Source organism: Dendrobates tinctorius, unplaced genomic scaffold (assembly GCF_039654945.1).
Source record: "Dendrobates tinctorius isolate UK_male_01 unplaced genomic scaffold, ASM3965494v1 ptg000145l, whole genome shotgun sequence".
In the NCBI taxonomy this organism is placed as follows: Eukaryota; Metazoa; Chordata; class Amphibia; order Anura; family Dendrobatidae; genus Dendrobates; species Dendrobates tinctorius.
Genome location: NW_027361812.1, coordinates 3,745,352 through 3,770,410, shown reverse-complemented (window position 1 = coordinate 3,770,410; position 25,059 = coordinate 3,745,352). Strand labels below are relative to the sequence as shown.

General features: G+C 40.0%; 1 protein-coding gene and 1 long non-coding RNA gene across 2 annotated transcripts in view; one reads left to right on the top strand and one right to left on the bottom strand.

The window, feature by feature from the left end:
* The window catches only part of ASIC1 (acid sensing ion channel subunit 1), a 523,004-nt gene that overhangs the window by 71,334 nt on the left and 426,611 nt on the right, over nt 1-25,059 (top strand). The window contains exon 3 of the mRNA XM_073546130.1: nt 15,111-15,306. Coding sequence (XP_073402231.1) covers nt 15,111-15,306 — 196 coding nt within the window. The remainder of the gene's footprint in view (nt 1-15,110; nt 15,307-25,059) is intronic.
* Nucleotides 11,918-25,059, bottom strand: part of LOC141049568 (uncharacterized) — a 40,793-nt gene continuing 27,651 nt past the window's right edge. Inside the window, exons 2-4 of the long non-coding RNA XR_012220391.1 lie at nt 17,719-17,971; nt 15,133-15,260; nt 11,918-13,991 (exon numbers count right to left, since the gene is read on the bottom strand). This is a non-coding gene — a long non-coding RNA (uncharacterized lncRNA). The remainder of the gene's footprint in view (nt 13,992-15,132; nt 15,261-17,718; nt 17,972-25,059) is intronic.

The following is a 25,059-nucleotide window of genomic DNA, read 5'->3' as shown; positions in this document are numbered from 1 at the left end:
CCTCATAGGGGCCCAGTAGGTAAAGGAGCCACTACCACCCCTAAAGCAGGTGGAATTGGGCAATATGGTGAGGTATTGGACTGCTTTCAGGCTCCCTTAACCCCTCAACGACCTCCAATATGCATTTAAATGGCGCCCGCTAAGTAGCCTTATTCACTCATTGCCATTTTAAAACAATGACTGGGAACAAGGCTGTAGCGCCCCCCCCCCCCAGAGTCAGAAAATCTCCAGGGTCTCTGCTACCAGGGGTAGCTGAGACCCTGGTGAAAATGATCAGGGCTGGATTTTCCGGTCCCTGATCTCGTGATCGCCATTATTCAGTGAATAACAGTGATCACGAAAAAAAAGTGTGCCCACTTTTACGATAATTTCTCTTCCAACATGATATACATGTCAGACGAGAGAGAAATGATGCCCCTGAGCCCTCCTGATCTATCCCAATTCCCTCCGCGTCATCTTCCTGAAAAAAAAAATGACAGGTGCATGCATAGTGCGACCACTGAAATTTTCCAGGCGGTACCCGGCAACATATCCGTGCACTCAGTGCAAACTGGAGTAGCGAGCACTTGCGCTCAGCACTAATGATAGCATATTCAATATGACTACCTAATGTTATAAAAATCTGTTTCGTACATGTGGGGTCAAAATGCTCAGTATACCCCTGGATAAAATCCTTGAGGGGTGTGGTTTCCAAAATGGTGTCACTTGTGGGGGGTTTCCACTGTTTAGCCACATCAGGGGGTCTCCAAACGTGACATGGCATCTGCTAATTATTCCAGCAAATTTTTTGTTGAAAAAGTCAAATGGCGCTCCTTCCTTTCCAAGCTCTGCCATGTACCCAGTGTATTTCTCCCACAAATGGGGTAACGGCGTACTCAGGAGAAATTGCACAAATTTTGGGGTCCATTTTCTCCTGATACCCTGTGAAAATAAAGTTTGGGTCTAAAGTAAATATTTTGTGAAAAAAAATTAAATGTTCATATTTTCCGTCCATATTAGGGATGGGCGAATCCTAAATTACTCGGAATCGCTAGACTCTAACGAGTCTGAGTGCAGGACTCGCTACTCGTTGCTAATTAATGGGGAAGCGAGTTTGCAGTGATTCCTCTGCTGCTGGACCCGGATTGACTGTCAAAAATGATCCTACAGTGATAGCGAGTTAGCAAAACTCTGAATGCTCTCAGATTTAAACTCTGAAAGCAAAACTCGGATTTAAACTCTGAAAGCAAAACTCGGATTTAAACTCTGAAAGCAGAAAGCATTGATCTGAGAATCTGAGTAGAATACAAAACGGACCAAAACTAGGATTGCCATTGATTTGCTTTGGACTCGTTACTGTGCGAGTAATCGCTTGGAAACTCGCAGAGTACCGAGTCCTGCGAGTCCTAACAAGTAGATTCGCCCATCCCTAGTCCATATTGCTTCAGTTCCAGTGAAGCAACTGAAGGATTAATAAACTTCTTGAATGCAGTTTTGAGTACCTTGAGGGGTAAAGTTTTTAGAACGGTGTCACTTGCAGGTACTTTCTTTCATATGGGCCCCTCAAAGTCACTTCAAACGTGAGGTGGTCCATAAAAAAATGTTTTTTTGTAAATTTTGTTGGTAAAATGAGAAATCCTGGTCAACTTTTAACCCTTATAACTTCGAAACAAAAAAATATCTTACCAAAATTGTGCTGATGTAAAGTAGACATGTGGAAAATGTTACTTATTAAATATTTTATGTGACATAACTCTGATGTAAGGGAATACAAAATAAATATGAAAATTGCAAAAGTTTCAACATTTTTGCCAAATCTCCATTTTTTTATAAGTAAAGTGAGACTTAAAAAGTAATTCACAAAAGTTTTAAAAATTAAAAATTTTCAAAAAAAGATAAAAATTTGCATGACTCCTCCTTTTTCAATTTTCAAGAAAATAAAAAAAAACATATTTGGTAGTTCCACATTAGCAAAAGTGTGATCTAGTAAAATATAAAAGTATTTTTAACTTGTAAATTAAACACCGTCAATCAGAATGAAAATTCCAAAAAATGCAATAAAAGGCAATCAAAGGACTGTGTTTTCCCCTAAAAAGATACCAATAATAATAGCAGCTTCATCGATGGAACAAGAGATCAAACATCTCTATTAACAGAAAAATATGACAGTAATGAGTTTCAGAAAATAGTGACACAAACCAATTTTTACAAAGTTCTGATTTTTTTTTAACGACTAAATTAAATATAACTATAAAACTTTGCTATCACTTTAATCATACAGACCTAAAGAATCGTATTGCCAGGTGATTTTTACAGTACACTGAATGCCATATTTTATCCATTTTTTGCACATTAAATGCTATAATGAAAGATGTAACTGAAAATTACTCCTTGTCCCACACAAAACAAACCCTCATATGGCTATGTAGATGTAAAATCAATCATTCAATAAATTATGACACTTGGAAGAAACGTTCAGTAGGAAAAACAAAAGCTCAAAAGCCAAATTTGGCCATGGTAAAGGGATTTTAAGTAGAAGTTCATCAATTTGCTGGAAGAGATTAATCCAAAGTGACAACCCATTTGATAAAATGTTAATGAGATTTTGATGTATTTGTGAATATACCCATCATCTGATTTTAGTTTTCTTTGAAGAACGTATCTTCCAACAATAAATGAATGTCTCAGAATTGTGATTTTTCTATGTGTGCCACTGTACTTTCATCTTTCAGGTGCCATATGTACATATGAACATGGTATTCGAGCATGCCGAAGAACCTATTAGCACACAAGCTTGCTCAGATAACACCTTATCCGAGCACATTTGCTCATCTCTAATTCTCTCCTCAGCCCTGATTTGAAAAAAATTCATACTAAATCAAAATCATACAGAGGAACAGCATAGGTCCCAAACACAGCCCATATACAGAGGAGTAACTGTGGTCCGTCGGGCCTTTGTGCAAAATTTGGGCCTGGACCCCCTCCTTCATGTTGGACAAATATATGGGCCCTTGTAGAGTTCTATATCCCATAAAGACATATGTATTTGCTCTCCATGTAAGGTTGTCCCTCATTGTGGGCCCTTTCCAATAATATTGTCCTCTATTCTGGGCCCCATCCTGTAATAATGTTGCCATCCTGGTTCCCTTCCCGTAATAATGTCCCCCACCCTGGAACCCTTCCTGTAATAATGTCCTCCATCCTGGGCCTCTTCCAGTAATAATGTCCCCCATCCTGGCCCCTTCTTGCTATAATGTCCCCATCCTGGGCCCCCATCTGGTATAATGGTCACCACCCTGGCCCTACTCTGTAATAATGTCCCCCATCCTGGACCCCTTCCTGGTATATTGTTCCCCATCCTCAGCACCTTCCTTGTATAATGCCCCCCATCCTGAGCCTTTCCTATAATAATGTCCCCCATTCTGCTGCTCTTTTCCATCACATTTAAACAAATAAAAAAATGATTCCTCTCATCTTCACCCACTCCTACAATGCAAGACACCTTCCTCCATATCCATGATAGAGGCCGGAAGCTGATGTCGACATGCCAGAAACATAACATCACTGCCATGCACCTCCCACGACGGGCACTCCGACGTCAGTGGCTGGCCTCTGATTGGCCAGTAACATGTATTTCAGTGCAGGGATCCGGTGGGTCTCTGCACCACAATACATTTCAACTGAATGTGCATCCAAGGACGTACCCCTGCTGAAGTAGGAGCTGGCATCGGCAGGTCCCCGTCCTGCACAGGACAGGTTGCAGTCTCACCCAATGCAAATATTATCGTTACACCCCTACTCTTAAATATGTGCATGAAGCCTGGATCAGATTACTGCACAGAGATTTGACAGAAGGTACTGTAACTCTTTTAGAATTAAAATCACCTGAGCAAGCTTTGTACAAACAGTAAAGGCCCCGTTACACACAACGATGTCCCAGCGATCCCACCAACTATCCAACATGGATGGGATCGCTGGGACATAGCTAGGCTGATCGCTGGTGACCTGTCACATAGACAAACTCACCAGCGATCAGGACCAGCAAGCAAGCTGGTATCTAGGGTAAACAGCGGGTGTCCAATAGCCGCGCGACTCTTAGTTACCCGCTGTTTACCCTAGATACCAGCTCCCAGCATCGCTGATCGTTGCTCTCCCACTGCCACACGCAGCAATGCGTGCTGGCCAGTGGGAGACCAATGATCAAAAAATGGCCCAGGACGATCCTGCACGATCAGCGATACCCGGCGGGGGGACCGGTTGCTTAAGGATGTCATACACAGCGATATCGCTGGAGAGATTGCTGATGCGTCATAAAATCAGCGATCTCGCTAGCGATCTTGCTGTGTGTGACGGGGCCCTAAGCCAGCAAGGACTGTGGGTTGAGAGTTCAGCTCTGTAACCTTCATGATTATGAATGCAGCTCTTGAGTGTAATGCAGACTGTAACTCGTGACCAGTACAGCATGAGTAATGGAATTATTTACAAAGTTTTCTGCAACCTCTGCTCAAAAGTTAGTATTCTGTCAGTGAGGTCATAACTGGAGCAGGACTAAGATGTCAATTTTGGCAAGTAGAGATTCATTCTCTTTATAAAAGGTGAACTCATGTTGGATTCTAGGTTTCAAAAAGCAATATTTTATACAGCTATGACTTTATTCCTGTATTTTATTTTAACTAAAAAAAGATTGTATGTTTTACTGCCATTTTCTTCTATATAAATAAGGATTAAATATGTTTATTTCCATTTTGCCTATCAGATTGGCTGTCAGATCCATCATGTACGGGTATGTTGAGAGCTTTGGATCACTATGGTAACTGCTTTTCCAAGTCTGCAGCTAAGCGTGCAGCATATTTAATACAAAATGAGAGTTGCAAACAACATTTTAGATGCATTTTATTTCAATATGCAAATAGTAAAATGTCATAGCTGCCCGTGACCTTTAAGACAAGTTTACATTTTATCTGAATTTTAAAGGAGTTCCCACCGCTTAATATACCGAGGAAGCATAGTACTGAGAGACTGACACTGAAGGAGCAAAACATGAAACAAAAGATCGAACAATTCTGATTAAAGCATACCTAGTATTTCAGAAAAAGATTTCTGTATGTGTACATGAAGAATAACACTATTTCCACGCATTATATGACTCGCATCCTATATTTTTAATTAAATCCCCCCCCCCGCACGCTGCATCTCTAATTTTCAGTTTTCTCTCTAATCTATTGGTTTCAGACTAGCTACTATGGTTTCTCTCATACACAGCTCACATAGACAAATGACATTCCTGATCCCTTTTGTACCACATATTCAAAAGCAGCAGCAGCATGGGAGACATTATACAGCAGTACTGAGCAGAGTAGCTGTGAATCCACCACTGAGGTGAGAAATACACTTACTAGAAAACAACAGTTTAAGTCTATCTCGATCCCTCACTTTGCTCCGTCACACTCCCATCTCCAAAGGCTTTAATAGGCGACTTTAATTTGATCCCTCATTGAGCTGGTAGGCCATCTTGTTTTCACCAATATGGATTTAGCTTTTTTTCAGACTGAAGGAAGAGTTCAGAAGACGTAGTTCATGTGGAAAAAGATTTGTCATGATTTATGGAGCAAGTCAAATTATTATTAATAAATATACAGTAGGTTTAAAGGTTTTTTTTTTTCAAATACTAGGTATAGTATAACGCATTATGCACATCTGTTTGATGCTATTACCATGCTATTTAAAAAGTTATGACAATGTGCTGTTTTGCAGCTGTTTAAGGAAAATATTTGCAGTCAACAGTGGTGGAAAATGGTACAGTAAGTACGAGAAATGAATCAAGGGTATTTGCCTACTATCGTTTGCTCCTTCTGCTTTTCTCAGTACTTTACTTAAAGGGTTTCTAAACTTTTAAATATTTTAATATGTTATAGCGGATGCTTAGTATTGTTGATCAGGAACCCAGGTACACTTTTAAAGGGATATTCTCATTTTAGCAAGATATTTGTTCTTAGAATAGGTGATAACTGGCTGATACAACATCTAGGACCTTCATTGAAACAGAGAACAAGACTTTCATTGCCTATGGGGCTGCCGGAGATACTTAAGTGATGTACTTGTCACCATCCGACTGGCGAGTGACCTGGGACCGGGGCACCTTTCCTGACCCCTGTTCCCCGGGATACCTCAGATGGCGAAGACGCTGGGGCCTCCGCCCTTGCCTTATCTCCAAGCACAGTCCTTTGTCTGTTCCCTTCCCCTAACCAGGGAAGAGAGGTGCTACTGTGCACCTCAGTACACCAATCCAACAGACAGGGTAACAAAAACAAGGGAAAACTACACACACACAAAACATACACTCACATACATTGTCGGACTGGGATGCCAATGGCCCACCAGTAATATTGACTTTGGGGGCCCACTTTTCACCTGCATGCAAATATTACATTACCCTCGTTCACAAATTTACCTATATCTCTGTATAATACTAAAGCGGGTAGTTTGGTTAATGAATGATGAGATGCTGCTTTTTTTCTGTACAAAGTGAATCAAGTGAATGCCAAGTACTGCCCATCCAGTGGGATTGGGGGCCCAAATCTGCACAGGGGCCAACCGGGGGATTCCCTTGTTACCCTTTGGGCCAGTTCGAGCCTGCTCACATATAACAGAGGTGTTCACCAGGGTGTGTAGGAAGGAGGAAGAAAGCAAAACAGGGAAGGATAAGGAATTACCAAGCGTACAAACCATACAACAGTCGCTAATAAACTCCTCCAACAAACCTTTTCAAAACCAACTTCTCTCCCTCCTTTTGTCATGCAGCAATTGCTAACTCTGACGTTGACTTGGTAATCGAGCCCAGATTTTGTAGGGTAAAAGAAGTGGCTAACCGAGCACAGCTGAATGTAGGAGTTTCAAATATGACCGATTAACCCCTGTTCTGCTGGAAGAAATATACACGTTTAATACACTGGAGAAGTGCTTCTTCTCGGTGTAGTAGGAGCAACCAGACGCTGCGGTCTTCTAGCTTCGCTCCGCTGTGGTAACCCCTTGACACTCGTTCTTGGAATTTGTGGAATTTCAAGCAGACAGACCCCCAGTATTATCTAAGTAAATACCTGTCTTATGAATAGGTGATCGCTTGCTAAAATGTGAATAACCCTTTAACAAAAGATAACTTTTAATGGTATTGATTGGTTTGGGTCAGGAAACCCCACTGATCAATTGTATATCAAGTTTAAACTATAATATCCAATACATAGCACACAAACTCCAAACCACTTACTGTCTAATAATTTATATTATGCTGACTGTATAGTATTGTGTTCAAGTTAACTTTTATTGACCTAAGTAAGTATCTGATTTACACAACTGCTAATTACCAAGCATTTTCCTATAGTTTTACTGCATGATACATATATTTTCTTTCATCGTTTAAGGTCTTAAAGAGTTGGTGAAAGTACAGAATTGTTTCTTGGATTGGTTAAATAATAATTCCTCAGCATTTAATAACAGGCTCTGCTCCATACTCCCATAGACATTTTCTGATATTAGAAATCATTTTAATGCACAGCCCATACATGTAGTATGATGCACAGCCCATAGTCCATACATGTATTATGATGAACAGCCCATAGTCCATACATGTAGTATGATGCACAGCCCATAGTCCATACATGTAGTATGATGCACAGCCCATAGTCCATACATGTAGTATGATGCACAGCCCATAGTCCATACATGTAGTATGATGCACAGCCCATAGTCCATACATGTATTATGATGCACAGCCCATAGTCCATACATGTAGTATGATGCACAGCCCATAGTCCATACATGTAGTATGATGCACAGCCAATAGTCCATAGAAGTAGTATAATGCACAGCCCATAGTCATCCATTTGGTATAATGCAGAGCCCATAGACATCCATGTAGTAGTATGGTCACGGGCACTGTGTACTCACTCATATTAAAAAAATAAATGATTATACTCACCTTCCCTGCGCTCCACTGTCGCACAGCGTCCTCTGCTGAAACCGGCAGCTGACATCAAGGTGCAGGCGATGGGTGTGCATTACATCACTGCCATGTGCCTCCAGTCATGTGCACACCGACATCAGCTGCTGGCCACTGATTGGTCGGCAGCGTGCATTGCTGCACACGGACCTGATAGATCTGTGCGCTGCAATACACCTTACCTGAATTTGCATCCAAGGATGCACATCCAGCTGATGTATTTGCTGCTGTTGGCTCGTCCCTCACACGCCGAGCCCGGTCACAGCGTGACTTCTGCGGCACCAAGTCATTATGCACCTGCTACCTTGGCTGTTACGACCTGCTGTAAATGTGATGCATAGCTTGACACCAGCTTCTGGTAGCATTCCGGAGCAATTTTGGAGTCTAATTCACTAATATTTTTGGGCTATGAAGTCAGTGGCCCAAAGCCTAAGAGAAGATATAACTGACTTGCACAAGCCAAGAAGGGAAGGAAGGATTTTTTTTTAATGGATCCAGTAAATTCTGAAGGATCATATGACATAATTGGACCCATAAGAGGCTCTGGTATAAGTGATGACATGGCTCCTTATTGGAACCACTGATACTGGAACCCTGAAAAAAACATGAATAATTATTAGAAAAAACTATTATACTTGGCCAAGCACATCTCGATGTGCATATCTTATATGTAGCAGGTAAAAGGTGCACGAGAAATATTCTTTATAAAAGGTGGACATCTAGCTACAGTTTATTATTCGGTGAGCCATAGCAAAGTGTAGTTGCTACATAGAAGAGGGTGCGGAAGGGACGAGATAGAAATCAACAAATTCATTTGCCCAGAGGAAGCTTCAAATATAATTGATGTGAAAAGTGCACGCCAATTTGATACGTTTACGGCAGTCGTTTTACTATTTAAATGAATATAGAAAAACCTGTTTGATTTTTATCACATAAAATTGCATTCATTTTTCATCCGACTTTACATTTCCAAATGTTCAGTTTAATTAATGGGCTGTTCTATCACTGTATGTCCAGGTCTCTCGTGGCACCCATCCCCCAATATTTTGCATTTACTCTTCCATGGCTGTGTATGAGCAATGCTGGTAAAGGAACCAGACTATTTGGCCTCATTATTAATATAATTCAGACTATTATCACAATTATTAAGCATTGTTATAGTCAGTTTAAGAACAACTTTTGGAGCCATTGTAACCAATAGGAAGCATTTAAGGAAACCAGGATGGATGAACACAGAACTTAAGCACATGCTAAAAAGGAAGAAAGAAATGTTTATAAAATGGAAAGAGGGAGGCATATCTAAAGAAGAGTATACTGCTGTCTGCAGAACTTGCATGGCACAAATCAGATTCTCTAAAGCTGACAATGAATTGAGGCTTGCAAGAGACATCCCCAAAATCCTTTATTATTGCTTTTGATATGTCAAAAGTAAAAGAAAAGTCAAAGATGCTATAGGATTTATACAGGATGAAAATGATGAAATGGTAAGACAGGATGTTGAGAAGGCCTATCTTTTAAATTCCTATTTTGCATCTGTTTTCTCCCAGAAAGGAAATGTAACATCAACTGTTCTTCACTGTCCTATTAAAGGAATAGAAGAATCCAAGATATCTATAAACATAAAAATAGTGAGGAAACACTTAGCTAACCTAAATGAATTCAAGTCTCCAGGTCCAGATGAATTACACCCCAGAGTACTGAAGGAGATAGCAGAAGAAATTTTTGTACCCCTCTCCATAATCTTTTGAAAATTCTTGGAGAACAGGAGAAGTGCCAGAAGACTGGAGAAGAGCAAATGTTGTTATCTTCAAAAAGGAGAAGAAGGTGGACCCAGGCAACTATAGGCCGGTGAGTCTGACTTCTATACCAGGAAGGATCTTTGAACAAATTATTAAACAACATGTATGTCAGCACCTGGATAAGAATGAAGTGATTAAACAGAGTCAGCATGGTTTTGTAACTAATAAGTCATGTAAGACTAACTTAATTTCCTTCTATGACGGAATCACTGATTGGGTGGATCAGGGAAATGCTGTAGATATAGTATATCTTGACTTCAGCAAAGCATCTGACAAAGTATCTCACACAATCCTTATTGAAAAAATGACTAAGTATGGAATGGACAAGGCAACTGTTAGGTGGATTCATAACTGGCTTAGTGATCGGACCCAAAGAGTGGTCGTAAATGGCTGCACATCCAGTTGGAAGAATGTCTCAAGTGGGGTACCACAGGGCTATGCCCTGGGCCCTGTATTGTTCAACATCTTTATCAACGATTTAGATGAAGGAATTGAGGGTAAACTGATTATATTTGCTGATGACACAAAGCTAGGAGGGATAGCTAATACCAGAGAAGAGAGAGAGAGAGGATTCAAAAAGATATAAATAAACTGGAGCAGTGGGCAGCAACTAACAGAATGGTTTTTAACAGGGAAAAATGCAAAGTACTACATCTAGGCAATAAAAATGAAAAAAGCATATACAGAATGGGAGGAATAGGACTAAGCAACAGCACACGTGAAAAAGACTTGGGTATACTAATAGATCACAGACTGAATATGAGTCAACAGTGTGATGCAGCAGCAAAAAAGGCAAATGCAATTCTAGGATGTATTAACAGAAGCATACAGTCTGGATCACGTGAAGTCATTATTGCCCTCTACTCCTCTTTGGTCAGACCTCATCTGGAATACTGTGTCCAGTTTTGGGTGCCACATTTTAAAAAAGACATCAAAAAACTGGAGCAAGTTAAGAAAAGAGCGACCAGAATGGTGACCGGTCTGCAAACCCTGTCTTATGAGGAAAGATTGCATGATTTTGGAATGTTTAGCTTGCAAAAGAGAAGACTGAGAGGAGACTTAATAGCTGTCTACAAATATCTCAAGGGCTGTCACATTGTAGAAGGATCATCTTTATTCTCATTTGCACAAGGAAACACTAGAAGCAATGGGATGAAACTGAATGGGAGGAGATACAGATTAGATATTAGAAAAAACTTTTTGACAGAGTGATCAATGAGTGGAACAGGCTGTCACGAGAAGTGGTGAGTTCTCCTGCAATGGAAGTCTTCAAATAGAGACTGGACAGACATCTGTCTGGGATGATTTAGCGAATCCTGCTTTGAGCAGGGGTTTGGACCAGACGACCCAGGAGGTCCCTTCCAACTCTACGATTCTATGATTCAATATATTGGTGAATTTGTAGATTGAAAAAGTCTTTAAAGGCAGCCTGTCCTGTCCAGGAATGCTATTTACCTCCAGATATAGGAGTGATCTGTAGGCAAACAGAGTATAGGCTCTGTGTACCCAAATTAGTGGGGCAGTAGCTACAGGGAGAAAATGAAATTTTATTCTCCTTTTAGCCACTCACTTCCAGTCATCGTGGCAGTTCAGGCTACAGTTATGGTCATTGCTCATTTCTGTAATCACTCCCAATACATTGATTGACTGCCTGCCTTGCAAACATATACAACACACATACACTGCAGAGCAGGCTGTAAATCAATGTATCCGGGTGTGATATCAATGCGCTCACTGGTGATTAACAGCTCCCTGCACTGCCCCGATGACTGGAAGCAAGCGGCGGCAGGGAGGACATAACATTATATTCTCTCTGTAAGCGCTGCCCCTAAGCCAACTATACAAGGTTCACATGCTATTTATCTGCTTATTACACCTACTTCAGAGTGATTCTTATAAAAGGATGAATTCAGATGCCGCAGATTTTGGGTCTTGATCAACACAACTGTTATTAATGGCACTAGGATTTTTCTGATGACACCAAAAAAAAAGAGTTGGAGATGAGAACCGTCCTGAGAAAAGTCTAAGCACAAAGTTCTCCATTTCTCGTAGAATGGCTGTGAAGATCCTTGGCACGGAAAGTGTAAGCCCCTGCTCGGCTTGAGATGCAGACAAAGCAAACAAAGGAATCCAACCATTTGAATATAAAACTTTACCACTTTATTAGCCTAAAAGATTCCAGATACATTAAAAATATTTAATCAAGGAAAAAAATCAATGCGTTTCGACATAGAGCTGTCTTTAATCATGTCTAACCTATAATAAGAGCTGTACAGCAATGCTGAAGGTGACAGATAAATGCATATAAACTTGGCACACACCCAAAGGATGATGTTGCAAAAATGGTGATCCTATGGCGCCATAGGATCCGCGGCGGATACCGCATCCACACGCCACAAAATTGCACGTGGGACGGCTATAGTTACCTCCCTGCAGCATTGGTTTTCCTTAAAACCCATTCACTAAGTGCTCACAGTACATTCTAACGTACATTGATGAAGGCCATAGACCGAAACGTTTATGTATGTACTGCCATCTATTAAAATCACCATTTTTGCAACATCATCCTTTGGGTGTGTGCCAAGTTTATATGCATTGATATTCACAGATTGGGATCCTACTTGTGCACCATTCCGGTCTACTAAGGGTAGTGCCAACGGTTTTGTTAGAAGGTGACAGATAGACACAACAACAGTGAAGTTTACACATGTCCTAATGTACACCAATGTAAGACAATTGCATGTTTTAAGTATAAGAAAAGTAAATGTCAACTTAGGTGGGAAAATAATGAAGGTGGGAAATTGTAAATTCATTTAAAAACCTTTCTTTGCCATCAGTAAATAACAATATTCTTATCTACATCCAAAAACTAAAAATTCATGCAGACCTTTTACTACGTTTGAGAGCCGAACATCTGATCTAGACAATGCTCTGTGTCCTGAAGGGTCAGCAGCTCAAATCTATCATAACAGGGTTGTCCACTACATAAAATTGTATTAAAAATGTGCCCATGGGCGACATAAAACAAAAAAATAGATCTCTTCACTTAAGCAGACGTGACTCTATGCCACCATGTTGTGCAGACGGCATAATAATTAGTCATGATGAGATGCACTCTGGTGCAATTTACTGCAACAAACCGTTGGTAGGTTGGTTGTTTCCGATGCCTATACTCTTCTAGCTGTATCACTACAGGACCCCTAATAATCCATATGAAGTTTATAATACAAGTATATTAGGTCAGAGCTGATTCACACATTAAAGTTTGTTAGACACATTCTAAATTACTCCAAAATTAAATACACACTTCAGAATGAGACCTAAGAAATAGTTATTGAAATTATGATGTACAAAACCCAACTTGTGTTTCTCTTAACAATTCACCATAAATTATGATATATACTCACAATATTTAGGAGGGATCAGAGGAATAATTTAGAGACCAACTCTGCCATTGCTTTTCAATTACAATATACCGGTTGTGCCTCGCATTTTAAATATGACTTGAATTCTTGTATTCCTTATTCTAAGGTGTCCTAATTTTTGCAGGTATTATGTTCTTTTTGTTTTTGTATGTTGAATTTGTTGAATCTATAGAAATATCAATAAAAATTCAATTGGTTTAAAAATAAAAAATGAAGTTGAACCAAATCTCACTGTGCAAACAACGTCTTTTAAACTCAGAGGAACCTGAAAGTCTATGACACTTCAGGAACCATCGGCGTCTTTCTTCTTGTTTCAGCTTTTGTCTTTTTTTTTTTCATTGTTTCCTGAGCTTTTTTCCAATCGTTTAGTCTATCGGCTGCTTTTTTTTTTTTCGGAGGGGTTTTGTATAATTTTTATCAATTCTTTTGTACTCTCGTTGTTTTACCTCCATTGAATAACGAAGAAATGACTAGCTTTTTTTTTAAGCAAGCACATCAAAAGACATCCTGGTATCTTTGGAAACCTGAAGCAGTTCAAAGATGTTCAAAAACCTGATCATATACACAGCAAGTCAAATTTACATAGAAATTAAAATGTTCATTACTTGAGCATTTTCTGATAGGTTTTTAGGTGGATTCCACATGAAAAAGACGTTGTGGCACCAAAAGTGCCATTTGCTTCTATAAAGCCCCTTCTTGAGTGAGGCATGGGTGCCAACATTCAACCTCCATGCAATTGGTTATGGGAGTGCTGGAAGTGTCGAGTGTTTTTGTTGGCTTTTTCCGGCAGTCCTGTAGACAATGAAAGGTGCAAAAGTCAAGTATATGCATCACTGCTTCATTTAAAATGGGGCTCTGCAAAGCCCCATTCTTGAAAGTGCTGGTGGTCATAGAATATAGACCCCAGAGATCATTGAGTGTTCCTTATTATATGGGTAGAGGATAACATTTTTCCTGGTAATATTTCTTTAGTGTAAAAATTATAGTTAAAAACCTTTATGGGAGATATTGGAGGCTAAAATGGGACAAAGTGTATTTTCAGCATATCACCTGCTAAAGATTTGTCTTAGCTTGTCATCAGTTATGGATGAGTAAATATAACAGGCTTTATAGATAAAATTCACTGTAAATTTGGTTGAAGAACCCTTCTTTGCTTTGTAACTACCAAAAAAATCTGCATGCATTTTTTGTATAAATGTGCGTGAATATCTAGCATTGTTACAACCTTTCTCGGCACTTATTGCTACTTGCATAGGGTGCTATATTGGGCCTATAGTATTTTATGGATGTGTTTCCATTTTTGGTCGAAGAGCCACCCAAACAGGCTATTTGGCGCAGTTTTTAAACTGATGACCACTGACAGCAGCTTGAATAACAAATGGCTGCTCAAATTTGCAGATAAACAGCAATTTACCACCCAGTGCTTAAATAGCCAATATATGAACATTTTTGAAAACTGTGCTGATCTGCCAGATTACTGCCACAATCTGTAAACCCTGCTTTAGACAATCTAGCGTGACCACCGATGAGTTATTAGAAAAATACAACATACTGTAAGTCTCTTAATTGGCCAAACTCAAGGGAAAGAAAAATTGATTCACCTTAAGTTAATAGATTTCTTTTACGTTTATATTATAGTAATACGGAAATAAAAGATACCAAAAAAGTCACATAACACGTGGATAACATCTAGAAAGACATTAAACAAAAGCAGATGTTCATCTAGAACCCCATAAATATTTTGCCGACCCAACACAGTATGGAATAGCAATGACTCTCCCATCAAAGGCAAAGTATGGTGACATCTATTTGCTCATGTTATTTGGTCAAATGTTCCATAACCTGTGAATTGTGTTAAGGATTATAACTTAGAAAAGTTTATGATTGTTCTCTCTGTCACATGTTTTCCAGTTATGAGCTTCCAGAATCTCACCTTGCTGATGAAAAAGTCATGGAAGTCCTTCTTGATAAAGCCAACTTCCGTAACTTCAAGCCAAAGCCGTTTAATATGAAAGAATTCTATGACCGCACTGGACATGACATCCGGGAGATGCTCCTTGGCTGCAAGTTTAGAGGGGAAGAGTGTGGTCCTGATGACTTTATTCCAGTAAGATGATCTTTGAATTTACTTATGGGCAAAAGTATTTTACATCTCGGGAAGCGATATGTTCAGTATCTATTTCTTGTCTTGCTAATCTCTACTGATCTCCATGTGTATAACTTTGTTAATTGTGAGATCATTTGAGTTGTTTAGTTGTTGGTTTTTGACATAACTGGGTTTTGTTTGATATGGTAAATGTTGTGGATAAGCAAATGTAATACATTTAAAAAGATGGCTTCTGAGATTATCCATACTGGTTGATGTACTGCAGATGTTCTCCAGTCTGTCTTCTGTCACTAAAGCATATGTATTGTTTAATGAAAAGATCTCGGCCCATTCTTGCTCTCATTTAGACACTGAAAATCTGCATTGATATTGCCAACAAGCCTAGAGATCTTGGTATAGGACCTCAGGGTGCTCCCTATTTTGCCAATTCGACTTGAAAAATCTTGAGAAAGTTTGGCCAAATAGCCTTTGAAGCCTCCAAGCTAATTGGGCTATCTCATCTGCTCTAGTGTGCCTACTGCTAAGGTTGTGGCTACACCCAGGATGCCAATATAGTGTGATTATCATATGGTTAAAACGAAAAAAGTGGTTTGGTACCGTGTTAGCCATTAGAAAAAAATATATAAAGTGCTCTCAGTGAGAGAAACAAAATAGGAATCTTGTGGGTATGATATCTTTTAATGGCTAACAAAGAGTAGTGAATGTTGTTAGAAAGCAAGCTTTCGGGACTGCTTATATATATATATATCACATGGTTCACTCCTTCAACTCTGTGCCTTCATGGGGTAATTGAGCACTAGTGATGAGTGAACGTGCTCGTTACTTGCGATTTCCGAGCATGCTTGGGTGTTCTCCGAGTATTTTGGGCGTGCTCAGAAATGATGTCTAAGTCTCCGTAGCTGCATGATTTGCGGAAGCTGGACAGGCTGAATACATGTATCCAGGCTGTCTAGCAGCCGCAAATCATGCAGCTACAAGGACTCAGACATCATTTCCGAGCACGCCCAAATTATTGGGAGAACACCTGAACAAGCTCAGAAATCTCAAGTAATGAGTACGTTCGCTCATCACTAGTCACTACCAAATTGGCAAAGAATCCAACAAAAGTTTCCAAGGCACCAAAATTCTTCCTCAATAATCTTCATTATTGATCAAATTATATATAAGGCAAAAAAAAAACCTTTGTGCCTTTGTCAAACCTTTTCACTTTTTGTCTTGACAAATGCCACTTTCTGTCCAAAACGTTGCCTCTTTGCTTTTATATATGTTTTCATGATTCTATATATAGTAAAAAGTATCCACTACATATTAAAGTCACCCTGAAATTTTAAAAAATTGCTAACAAATTGATTAAGTGATTTTGAAAATTGTTTTAAGCTACTGCAGGCGTCCAATTTACAGCCATATCACAGGAATTCTTTTATTGTGAGTCTCAAAAATATTTAGCTTTATCTCTACCCCTTTGTTAGTCATTCAAGGGAGAATTTATTTAAACTGCCATTTCATATTCCTGAGCAAGATGCCATCCCTATATAACTTTAGAAAAACACATCTAAATGAAAATCTAAGTGCAGTCACTTGTGTATGTCTGTTTGAAGGTACGATACATTTAGAGACTTGAATATACTGTACATTACTCAAAAACAGGAGAACCATGCGTTTTAAAGGGAATTTGTCATTAGGTTTTCGCTATGTATCTGAGAGCAGCATGATGTAGAGAGAGACCCTAATTCCAGTGATGTGTCACTTATTGGGCTGCTTGCTGTCATTTTGATAAAATCCCTTTTTTCTCTTCTACAGATCTACCACTTCTCTAAATATTGAGCTCCGAAAAACCCTGCCCACACCACTGATTGTTTTTTCTGTGCATAGGCAGAAAGCGGCAAATCAGTGATGTGGGTGGTTTTACACAGAGCAAGAAGAAATCATAGCATAAGATAATCTACTGCTGTCAAAATACTGATTTTCCTGAGTTTACAACAAGCAGCCTAGTAAGTAACACATTACTGGAATCAGTGCCTCTGCACATACATTATGCTGCTCACTCATTGCATAGCAAAAACCTGATTACAGATTCCATTTATTGCTATATAACAAAAATTATAATTTTTCTGACATGAACAAAATGACCAATTAAAAAAATGATTAGTCCAAGACATGACTACCAGAATAAAGTGACATAGGGAATTTGGGCAGGAAGGACACATGAGGGCATTTACTGCGGCAAATATCTGACCAATTGCATGAACTACAAGTGCTAAAACTGCATATCCATAAACAAATCCACTATAGAGCAAATATTGAAAGTCACAAAAGATGCAAGTTTTGCTCAACAATTTGGGAATACATGGATTATAATATAAATTCTATACAGATCATGATTAATTCATTATGTGCCTGCCAGATTCTTACTTGCCACCGGCACCAACACATCTATGGCTTCTTCATCTTGTTTTTAATGTTATGCGAATAAAAATTACACATTTTTTTAAAATAGCATTAAGACTCCTGTTTTGAGGCCAGAGTAAATTTGGAGCATCGCCATCTGTTCACATGCCAGAAAGTCAAATCTACACCAGACCGGGGACTAGATTGCGTACGGAGATGGAAGGCCACGACCTCACATTAAGCCGCGTTCACTTTTCACGAAGTTTTCAAGCTTGGTCTAAAGTAATAAACAAAAAATTATTAAATAATGGTGAAAAAATATTTAATGTGCGATAATTTGATCATTTTTCAAGACAGCTTTCTGGCATATAGTATACATGTCCCCCACAGTGCTTGCTATATCGGACCACTCCCTTCTAATACAACCAGAAAGTAATAAGAAGAGCTAATGAGGAACTGATATCACAAAGCTGACAACATGCCCTTCACAGCAGGAATACAATGGCAGAATCCGTTTGCAATTTGGTTTGCAGACACATACAAGGTAACTCTTTTCACACGGGAACATTAGCATTTTGACAATTTGTCTCGTCATCAAGGAAAGAAAAATATCCCGTTATGAAATGATGGTTTCCCACCATTGGGAATTTTCATTTGAGCAAACCATAATGTGGATAAATGAGCTCAACATTAGCTCCATTCTAGCAGAATAGTATTGTCTTTGTCTGAAAGCTTTAAAGAGGGAGTCAGAAAGAACAAAGAAAGAATAAACCCTCTGTGAAAAAATAATGAATATTTAATTCAGTGAGAAGATCATTTACATTTTTTTGCTAGTTAAGGCCTCTAACATGTGTGGTGATAGTTTTCACACACACCAGAGACACTTAGGGCCCCGTCACACATAGCGACTCACCAGCGATCCCGACAACGATATCAAGGTGTCAGGATTGCTGGTAAGTCGCTATGTGATCGCTGGTGAGCTGTCAAACAGGCAGCTTCACCAGCGATCAGCACAGCGACGCCAAGCGCGCAGCGTCACTGTGTACTTACAGTCATGGCCAAAAGTATTGACACCCCTGCAATTCTGTCAGATAATATTCAGTTTCTTCCTGAAAATGATTGCAAACACAAATTCTTTGGTATTATCTTCATTTAATTTGTCTTAAATGAAAAAACACAAAAGAGAATGAAGCAAAAAGCAAAACATTGATCATTTCACACAAAACTCCAAAAATGGGCCGGACAAAAGTATTGGCACCCTCAGCCTAATACTTGGATGCACAACCTTTAGCCAAAATAACTGCGACCAACCGCTTCCGGTAACCATCAATGAGTTTCTTACAATGCTCTGCTGGAATTTTAGACCATTCTTCTTTGGCAAACTACTCCAGGTCCTTGATATTTGAAGGGTGCCTTCTCCAAACTGCCATTTTTAGATCTCTCCACAGGTGTTCTATGGGATTCAGGTCTGGACTCATTGCTGGCCACCTTAGAAGTCTCCAGTGCTTTCTCTCAAACCATTTTCTAGTGCTTTTTGAAGTGTGTTTTGGGTTATTGTCCTGCCGGAAGACCCATGACCTCTGAGGGAGACCCAGCTTTCTCACACTGGGCCCTAAATTATGCTGCAAAATTTGTTGGTAGTCTTCTGACTTCATAATGCCATGCACACGGTCAAGCAGTCCAGTGCCAGAGGCAGCAAAGCAACCCCAAAACATCAGGGAACCTCCGCCATGTTTGACTGTAGGGACCGTGTACTTTTCTTTGAATGCCTCTTTTTTCTCCTGTAAACTCTATGTTGATGCTTTTGCCCTAAAAGCTCTACTTTTGTCTCATCTGACCAAAGAACATTCTTCCAAAATGTTTTAGGCTTTTTCAGGTAAGTTTTGGCAAACTCCAGCCTGGCTTTTTTATGTCTCGGGGTAAGAAGTGGAGTCTTCCTGGGTCTCCTACCATACAGTCCCTTTTCATTCAGATGCCGACGGATAGTACGGGTTGACACCGTTGTACCCTCGGACTGCAGGGCAGCTTGAACTTGTTTGGATGTTAGTGGAGGTTCTTTATCCAACATCCGCACAATCTTGCGTTGAAATCTCTTGTCAATTTTTCTTTTCCGGCCACATCTAGGGAGGTTAGCCACAGTGCCATGGGCTTTAAACTTCTTGATGACACTGCGCACAGTAGACACAGGAACATTCAGGTCTTTGGAGATGGACTTGTAGTCTTGAGATTGCTCATGCTTCCTCACAATTTGGTTTCTCAAGTCCTCAGACAGTTCTTTGGTCTTCTTTCTTTTCTCCATGCTCAATGTGGTACACACAAGGACACAAGACAGAGGTTGAGTCAACTTTAATCCATGTCAACTGGCTGCAAGTGTGATTTAGTTATTGCCAACACCTGTTAGGTGCCACAGGTAAGTTACAGGGGCTGTTAATTACACAAATTAGAGAAGCATCACATGATTTTTCGCACAGTGCCAATACTTTTGTCCACCCTCTTTTTTTATGTTTGGTGTGGAATTATATCCAATTTGGCTTTAGGACAATTCTTGTTGTGTTTTTTCATTTAAGACAAATTAAATGAAGATAATAATACCAAAGAATTTGTGTTTGCAATCATTTTCAGGAAGAAACTGAGTATTATCTGACAGAATTGCAGGGGTGTCAATACTTTTGGCCATGACTGTAGTTACCAGCGCGCTGATGCAGGGAGCTGGTAACTAAGGTACACATCGGGTTTCTAAGGACAGCGCCGTGCTTAGAAACCCTGCGTTTACCTTAGTTACCAGCTGATCGCTGGTCTCCCGCCTGTCACACGCAGCGATGCGTGCTGGCCAACGGGAGACCAGCGACCAAAAAAACGTCCAGGGCTTTCCTACAGCGATACCAGCAGGGGGGCCGGTCACTGATCGCTGTCACACACAGCGATCTCGCTGGTGAGATCGCTGTTGCGTCACAAAACTTGTGACTCAGCTGCGATCTCGCTAGCGAGATCGCTATGTGTGACGGGGCCCTTAAAATCATAGACCCATTCAAGTTAATTGGTCTGTGCACATAGTAACATAGTTATTAAGGTTGAAGGAAGACTTTAAGTCCATCTAGTTCAACCCATATCCTATCCTAACTTGCCCTAACATGTTGATCCAGAGGAAGGCAAAAAAACCCATGTGGCAAACAGAAAGCTTCACATTGGGGGAAAAAATTCCTTCCCGACTTCACATACGGCAATCAGACTAGCTCCCTGGATCAACGCAATATCAAGGAAACTAATGTATATAACCTGTAATATTATACTTTTCAAGAAAGGCATCCAGGCCCTTCTTAAATTTTAGTAGGGAATCACTCATTACAACATCATATGGCAGAGAGTTCCATAGTCTCACTGCTCTTACAGTAAAGAATCCACGTCAGTGAGTATGCTTAAACCTTCTTTCCTCCAGACGTAGAGGATGCCCCCTTGTCCCCGTCACAGGTCTAAGAGTAAAAAGATCATTTGAAAGGTCTTTGTACTGTCCCCGCATATATTTATACATTGTAATAAGATCACCCATAAACCTTCGTTCTTCCAAACTAAATAACCCCAGGTAAAATATCCTGTCTTATAATTGCAGGCCCCCCAGGTCCCTAATAACCTTGGTCGCTCTTCTCTGCACCCGCTCCAGTTCAGCTAGGTCTTTCTTATACACCGGAGACCAGAACTGTACACAGTATTCTAAATGTGGTCGCACTAGTGACTTGTATAGTGGTAAAATTATGTTCTCCTCATGAGCATCTATGCCTCTTTTAATGCATCCCATTATTTTATTTGCCTTTGCAGCAGCTGCCTGACACTGACCACTAAATGTGAGTTTGTTGTCCACCCACACACCCAGGTCATTTTCAGTGACAGTTTTGCCTAGTGTTTTACAATTAAGCACATAATTATACATCTTGTTTGTTCTACCCAAGTGCATGACCTTACATTTATCCCCATTAAAGCTCATTTGCCATTTATCAGCCCAAGCTTCTAGTTTACATAAATCCTCCTGTAATATAAAATTGTCCTCCTCTGTATTGATTACCCTGCAGAGTTTAGTGTTATCTGCAAATATTGAAATTCTACTCTCTATGCCCCCTACAAGGTCATTAATAAATGTTAAAAAGAAGCGGGAAAGTGACCCTTAACCTTTTGAATGAGAAACTAAAGGAGCATATTGAAATCACTAAAAAATTCTCTACGGAGACTGAGTTCGGAGTTAAGGAAACCAAACTCCAAACAGATATTGAACGTTTTCAGTTCCATCTCAAAAGAGAGGAAACAGTATTTACGCGACGTTCAAGACTTTAAAGATAATAAGGCATATCTAGTATTAGCTGCACGTACTGGTGCCGCTGAAAGAGAAACGGAACTTTCATCCACTGACACTGACTTTTCAGAATCAGAGGGCAGGAATCGCCCTAATAGAGGGAGGAATAGAGGTCGGGGTAGAGGTCGGGGCTCACTGGGACCACTAGATAGGCCTGACAATACTCCCAGTGGACATTTTTTAGATCAGGTTTATGCCCTCAGGAACAGACCACCTCAAACCAAGAAATAATCAAACCTATAGCTAACGAGCCATCTTCTGCTCAGAATATTCAAATAATTAACTTATCAGAAAGAGTTATTGACTGTTTTGAGAGATCTGTGCTGAGTAAGGGCCTCTCTTTCATCCCAAATACAGATTTTGATCTTTTTAGGACAATCAAGGATCTTAATCTGTTTTTGAGAAAAGTTAGGTGGAAAAAGTTTTTTCAGAAACAGGAATCTAGGACTAGCTTGGAACTGGGCATACCGGAAGATATGTTGCCTAATGTTAGACTATTGAATTCCATAAGTTGATCCAAATACTATTGGCCTAGGTCCTTTCACAGAATTGAAGTGTAAAAGCACTAAAATGCCTCCACCGACTGGTGATTTGTCGGCAGTTGATGTTTTCTGTAACTTTTCTGTAACTTAGTGACTCAGGACCTAATTGAACTTTCACATTCTCAGTTCCACTGTAACTTTAACTGTTCTAGGGGAAAAATGGAGGCCGTTAAACGGCTCGAATGGGATGACAGCATTGTAATTAAACCCTCGGATAAGGGGGGCAATGTTGTCATCCTGGGAGTCGATCATTACCAACAGTTATGTGACTTAATTCTTGCTGATGGAGATACCTATGAGATTTTGTCATCTAACCCTATGAATATGTACCGTGAGGAATTACAACAAATATTATTAGAGGCACTATCAAACAAAATCATCAGTAAGACTGAATTTGACCTTATTTTTCCTAGTCATCCAGTTATTGCCACATTTTATTGCCTGCCAAAGGCTCACAAGGGGCTTAGTCCTCTTAAAGGCAGGCCAGTTGTCTCAGGGATAGGCAGTCTCTGTCAGAATGCTGGAATTTATTTGGATCGGATTTTGTCTCCTTTTGTCTCTTCTCTTCAATCTTTTGTTAAAGATACACCTGATCTTCTCCGCCGGTTGGAAGGACTTACCATTGATCCTCAGTCATACTTGGCAAGTATAGATGTTGAGGCCTTGTATTCATCTATACCTCATGTACATGGCCTGGAAGCGGTCAAATACTTTCTGAACATGAGAGGTTGTCAGTATCGTGAACATAATCATTTTGTATTAAAGCTCCTTCGATTTTGTCTAACACAATTTTTTTACATTAAACCGTAAATTCTACCACCAGCTGAGGGGGACCGCCATGGGGAGCCCCTGTGCGCCAGCTTACGCAAACCTCCTCCTCGGCTGGTGGGATGAGACGGTGGTGTTTGGGGGTGACCAGTTGGATGGTTCGTCTATGTGCCGTGTCCCTGAGATATGGACATGGTGCATAGATGATATATTCATCGTCTGGAAGAACTCAGTCAAGGAGTTCTGTGAATTTGTGAGTAGGCTGAATTGTAATGACATAGGTCTAATTTTTGCATCAGTTATTGAGACCTCGAAATTGCCTTTCCTGGATATTCTTATCGAGAAAAATGAAAAAGGCGATTTGGTGACTTCCACCTATAGGAAGCCAACATCCACCAACTCCCTGTTACATTGGGGCAGCCTCTATCCACAACACCTGAAGAGAGCTATTCCTAAGGGACAGTACCTTAGGATCCAAATAAACTGTTCCGATACCCTGACTTTTGAAGCCCAGGCCAGAGATTTGAGGGACAAATTTCATGATAGGGGTTATCCCCGTAATGTACTAAAAGAGGCACATCAAAAGGCTAAGGGCTGCGAGCAGGCTGAGCTGTTGAATCCTAATAACAGTAAAAAAGGTGTTGAAAATGATACTTTGAGGTTCATTACAACATATGACAATGGGGGCGATCCCAGTGAGGAACATTATTAAAAAACACTGGGCTATCTTACAGATGGACAAAGATGTTTCTCCATATTTAAGCAACCATCCTCAAATCACCTATATGAAAGCTAGGTCCCTCAACAATAGACTCGTGCATAGTCATTTTTCCACCCCAACTACAAAAACATGGTTGGATAGTGACGTTGTGGGTTGCTACAAATGTGGCCACTGTGTGGCTTGTCAACACATTGGAGTGGGTAAGAGCTTTGTGAATAACGTAATGGGGAAAAGTCAAGATGTTAAATATTTTATGAACTGTGGCACGAAAGGCGTTATATACAAAGCGACTTGCACTTGTGGATTGGAATATGTGGGTAAGACCATTCGTGAATTTAGGAGGAGGATCGGTGAGCATGTGGGTGATATGTTGCATAAGAGGGACACCCCGATTTCGAGACATATCCACAGTGCACACGATGGACAAATTGGATTTCTCAAGTTTATGGCCATTGACAGGGTCTTTAAACCAAAGAGGGGGGGCAACTGGGATCAGTTGCTTCTGCAGCAAGAGGCTAAGTGGATTTTTTATGTGTGCACAGTTACACCCAAAGGTCTTAATGATCAGATTAATTTTGGATGTTTTATTTGAATATTCTCTGGTCTCTTCACCTACAGTATTTTACTAACCATCATGCTATAATCTCTTTTTTGTCACCTCATGTCAGGATTTGTGTATATGTAAGAATCTATTTTTGTCGCCTCTTAAAATATGTCTCAATATGCCTTAATTAAGGAGCACTTTTTCATACCAGAAGTGGTGTGTAAGAATAATTGGCATTCCCCCAAATGATTGTGTTTGTATCATATGGAGGGATTGCTTTGCGGTCATCTGTTTAGCAGCATCTAATTAGCGTTGTGATGTGCTGCATATAAAAATTTTTTTACCACCCGGTTAATGGTGTTTAGAAAGTGGCGCATTTATAATGTGTTACATAGGGTGGAATTATACCCCTGTGATTGCTGTACTTTATGGTTATTTGGACCGGATG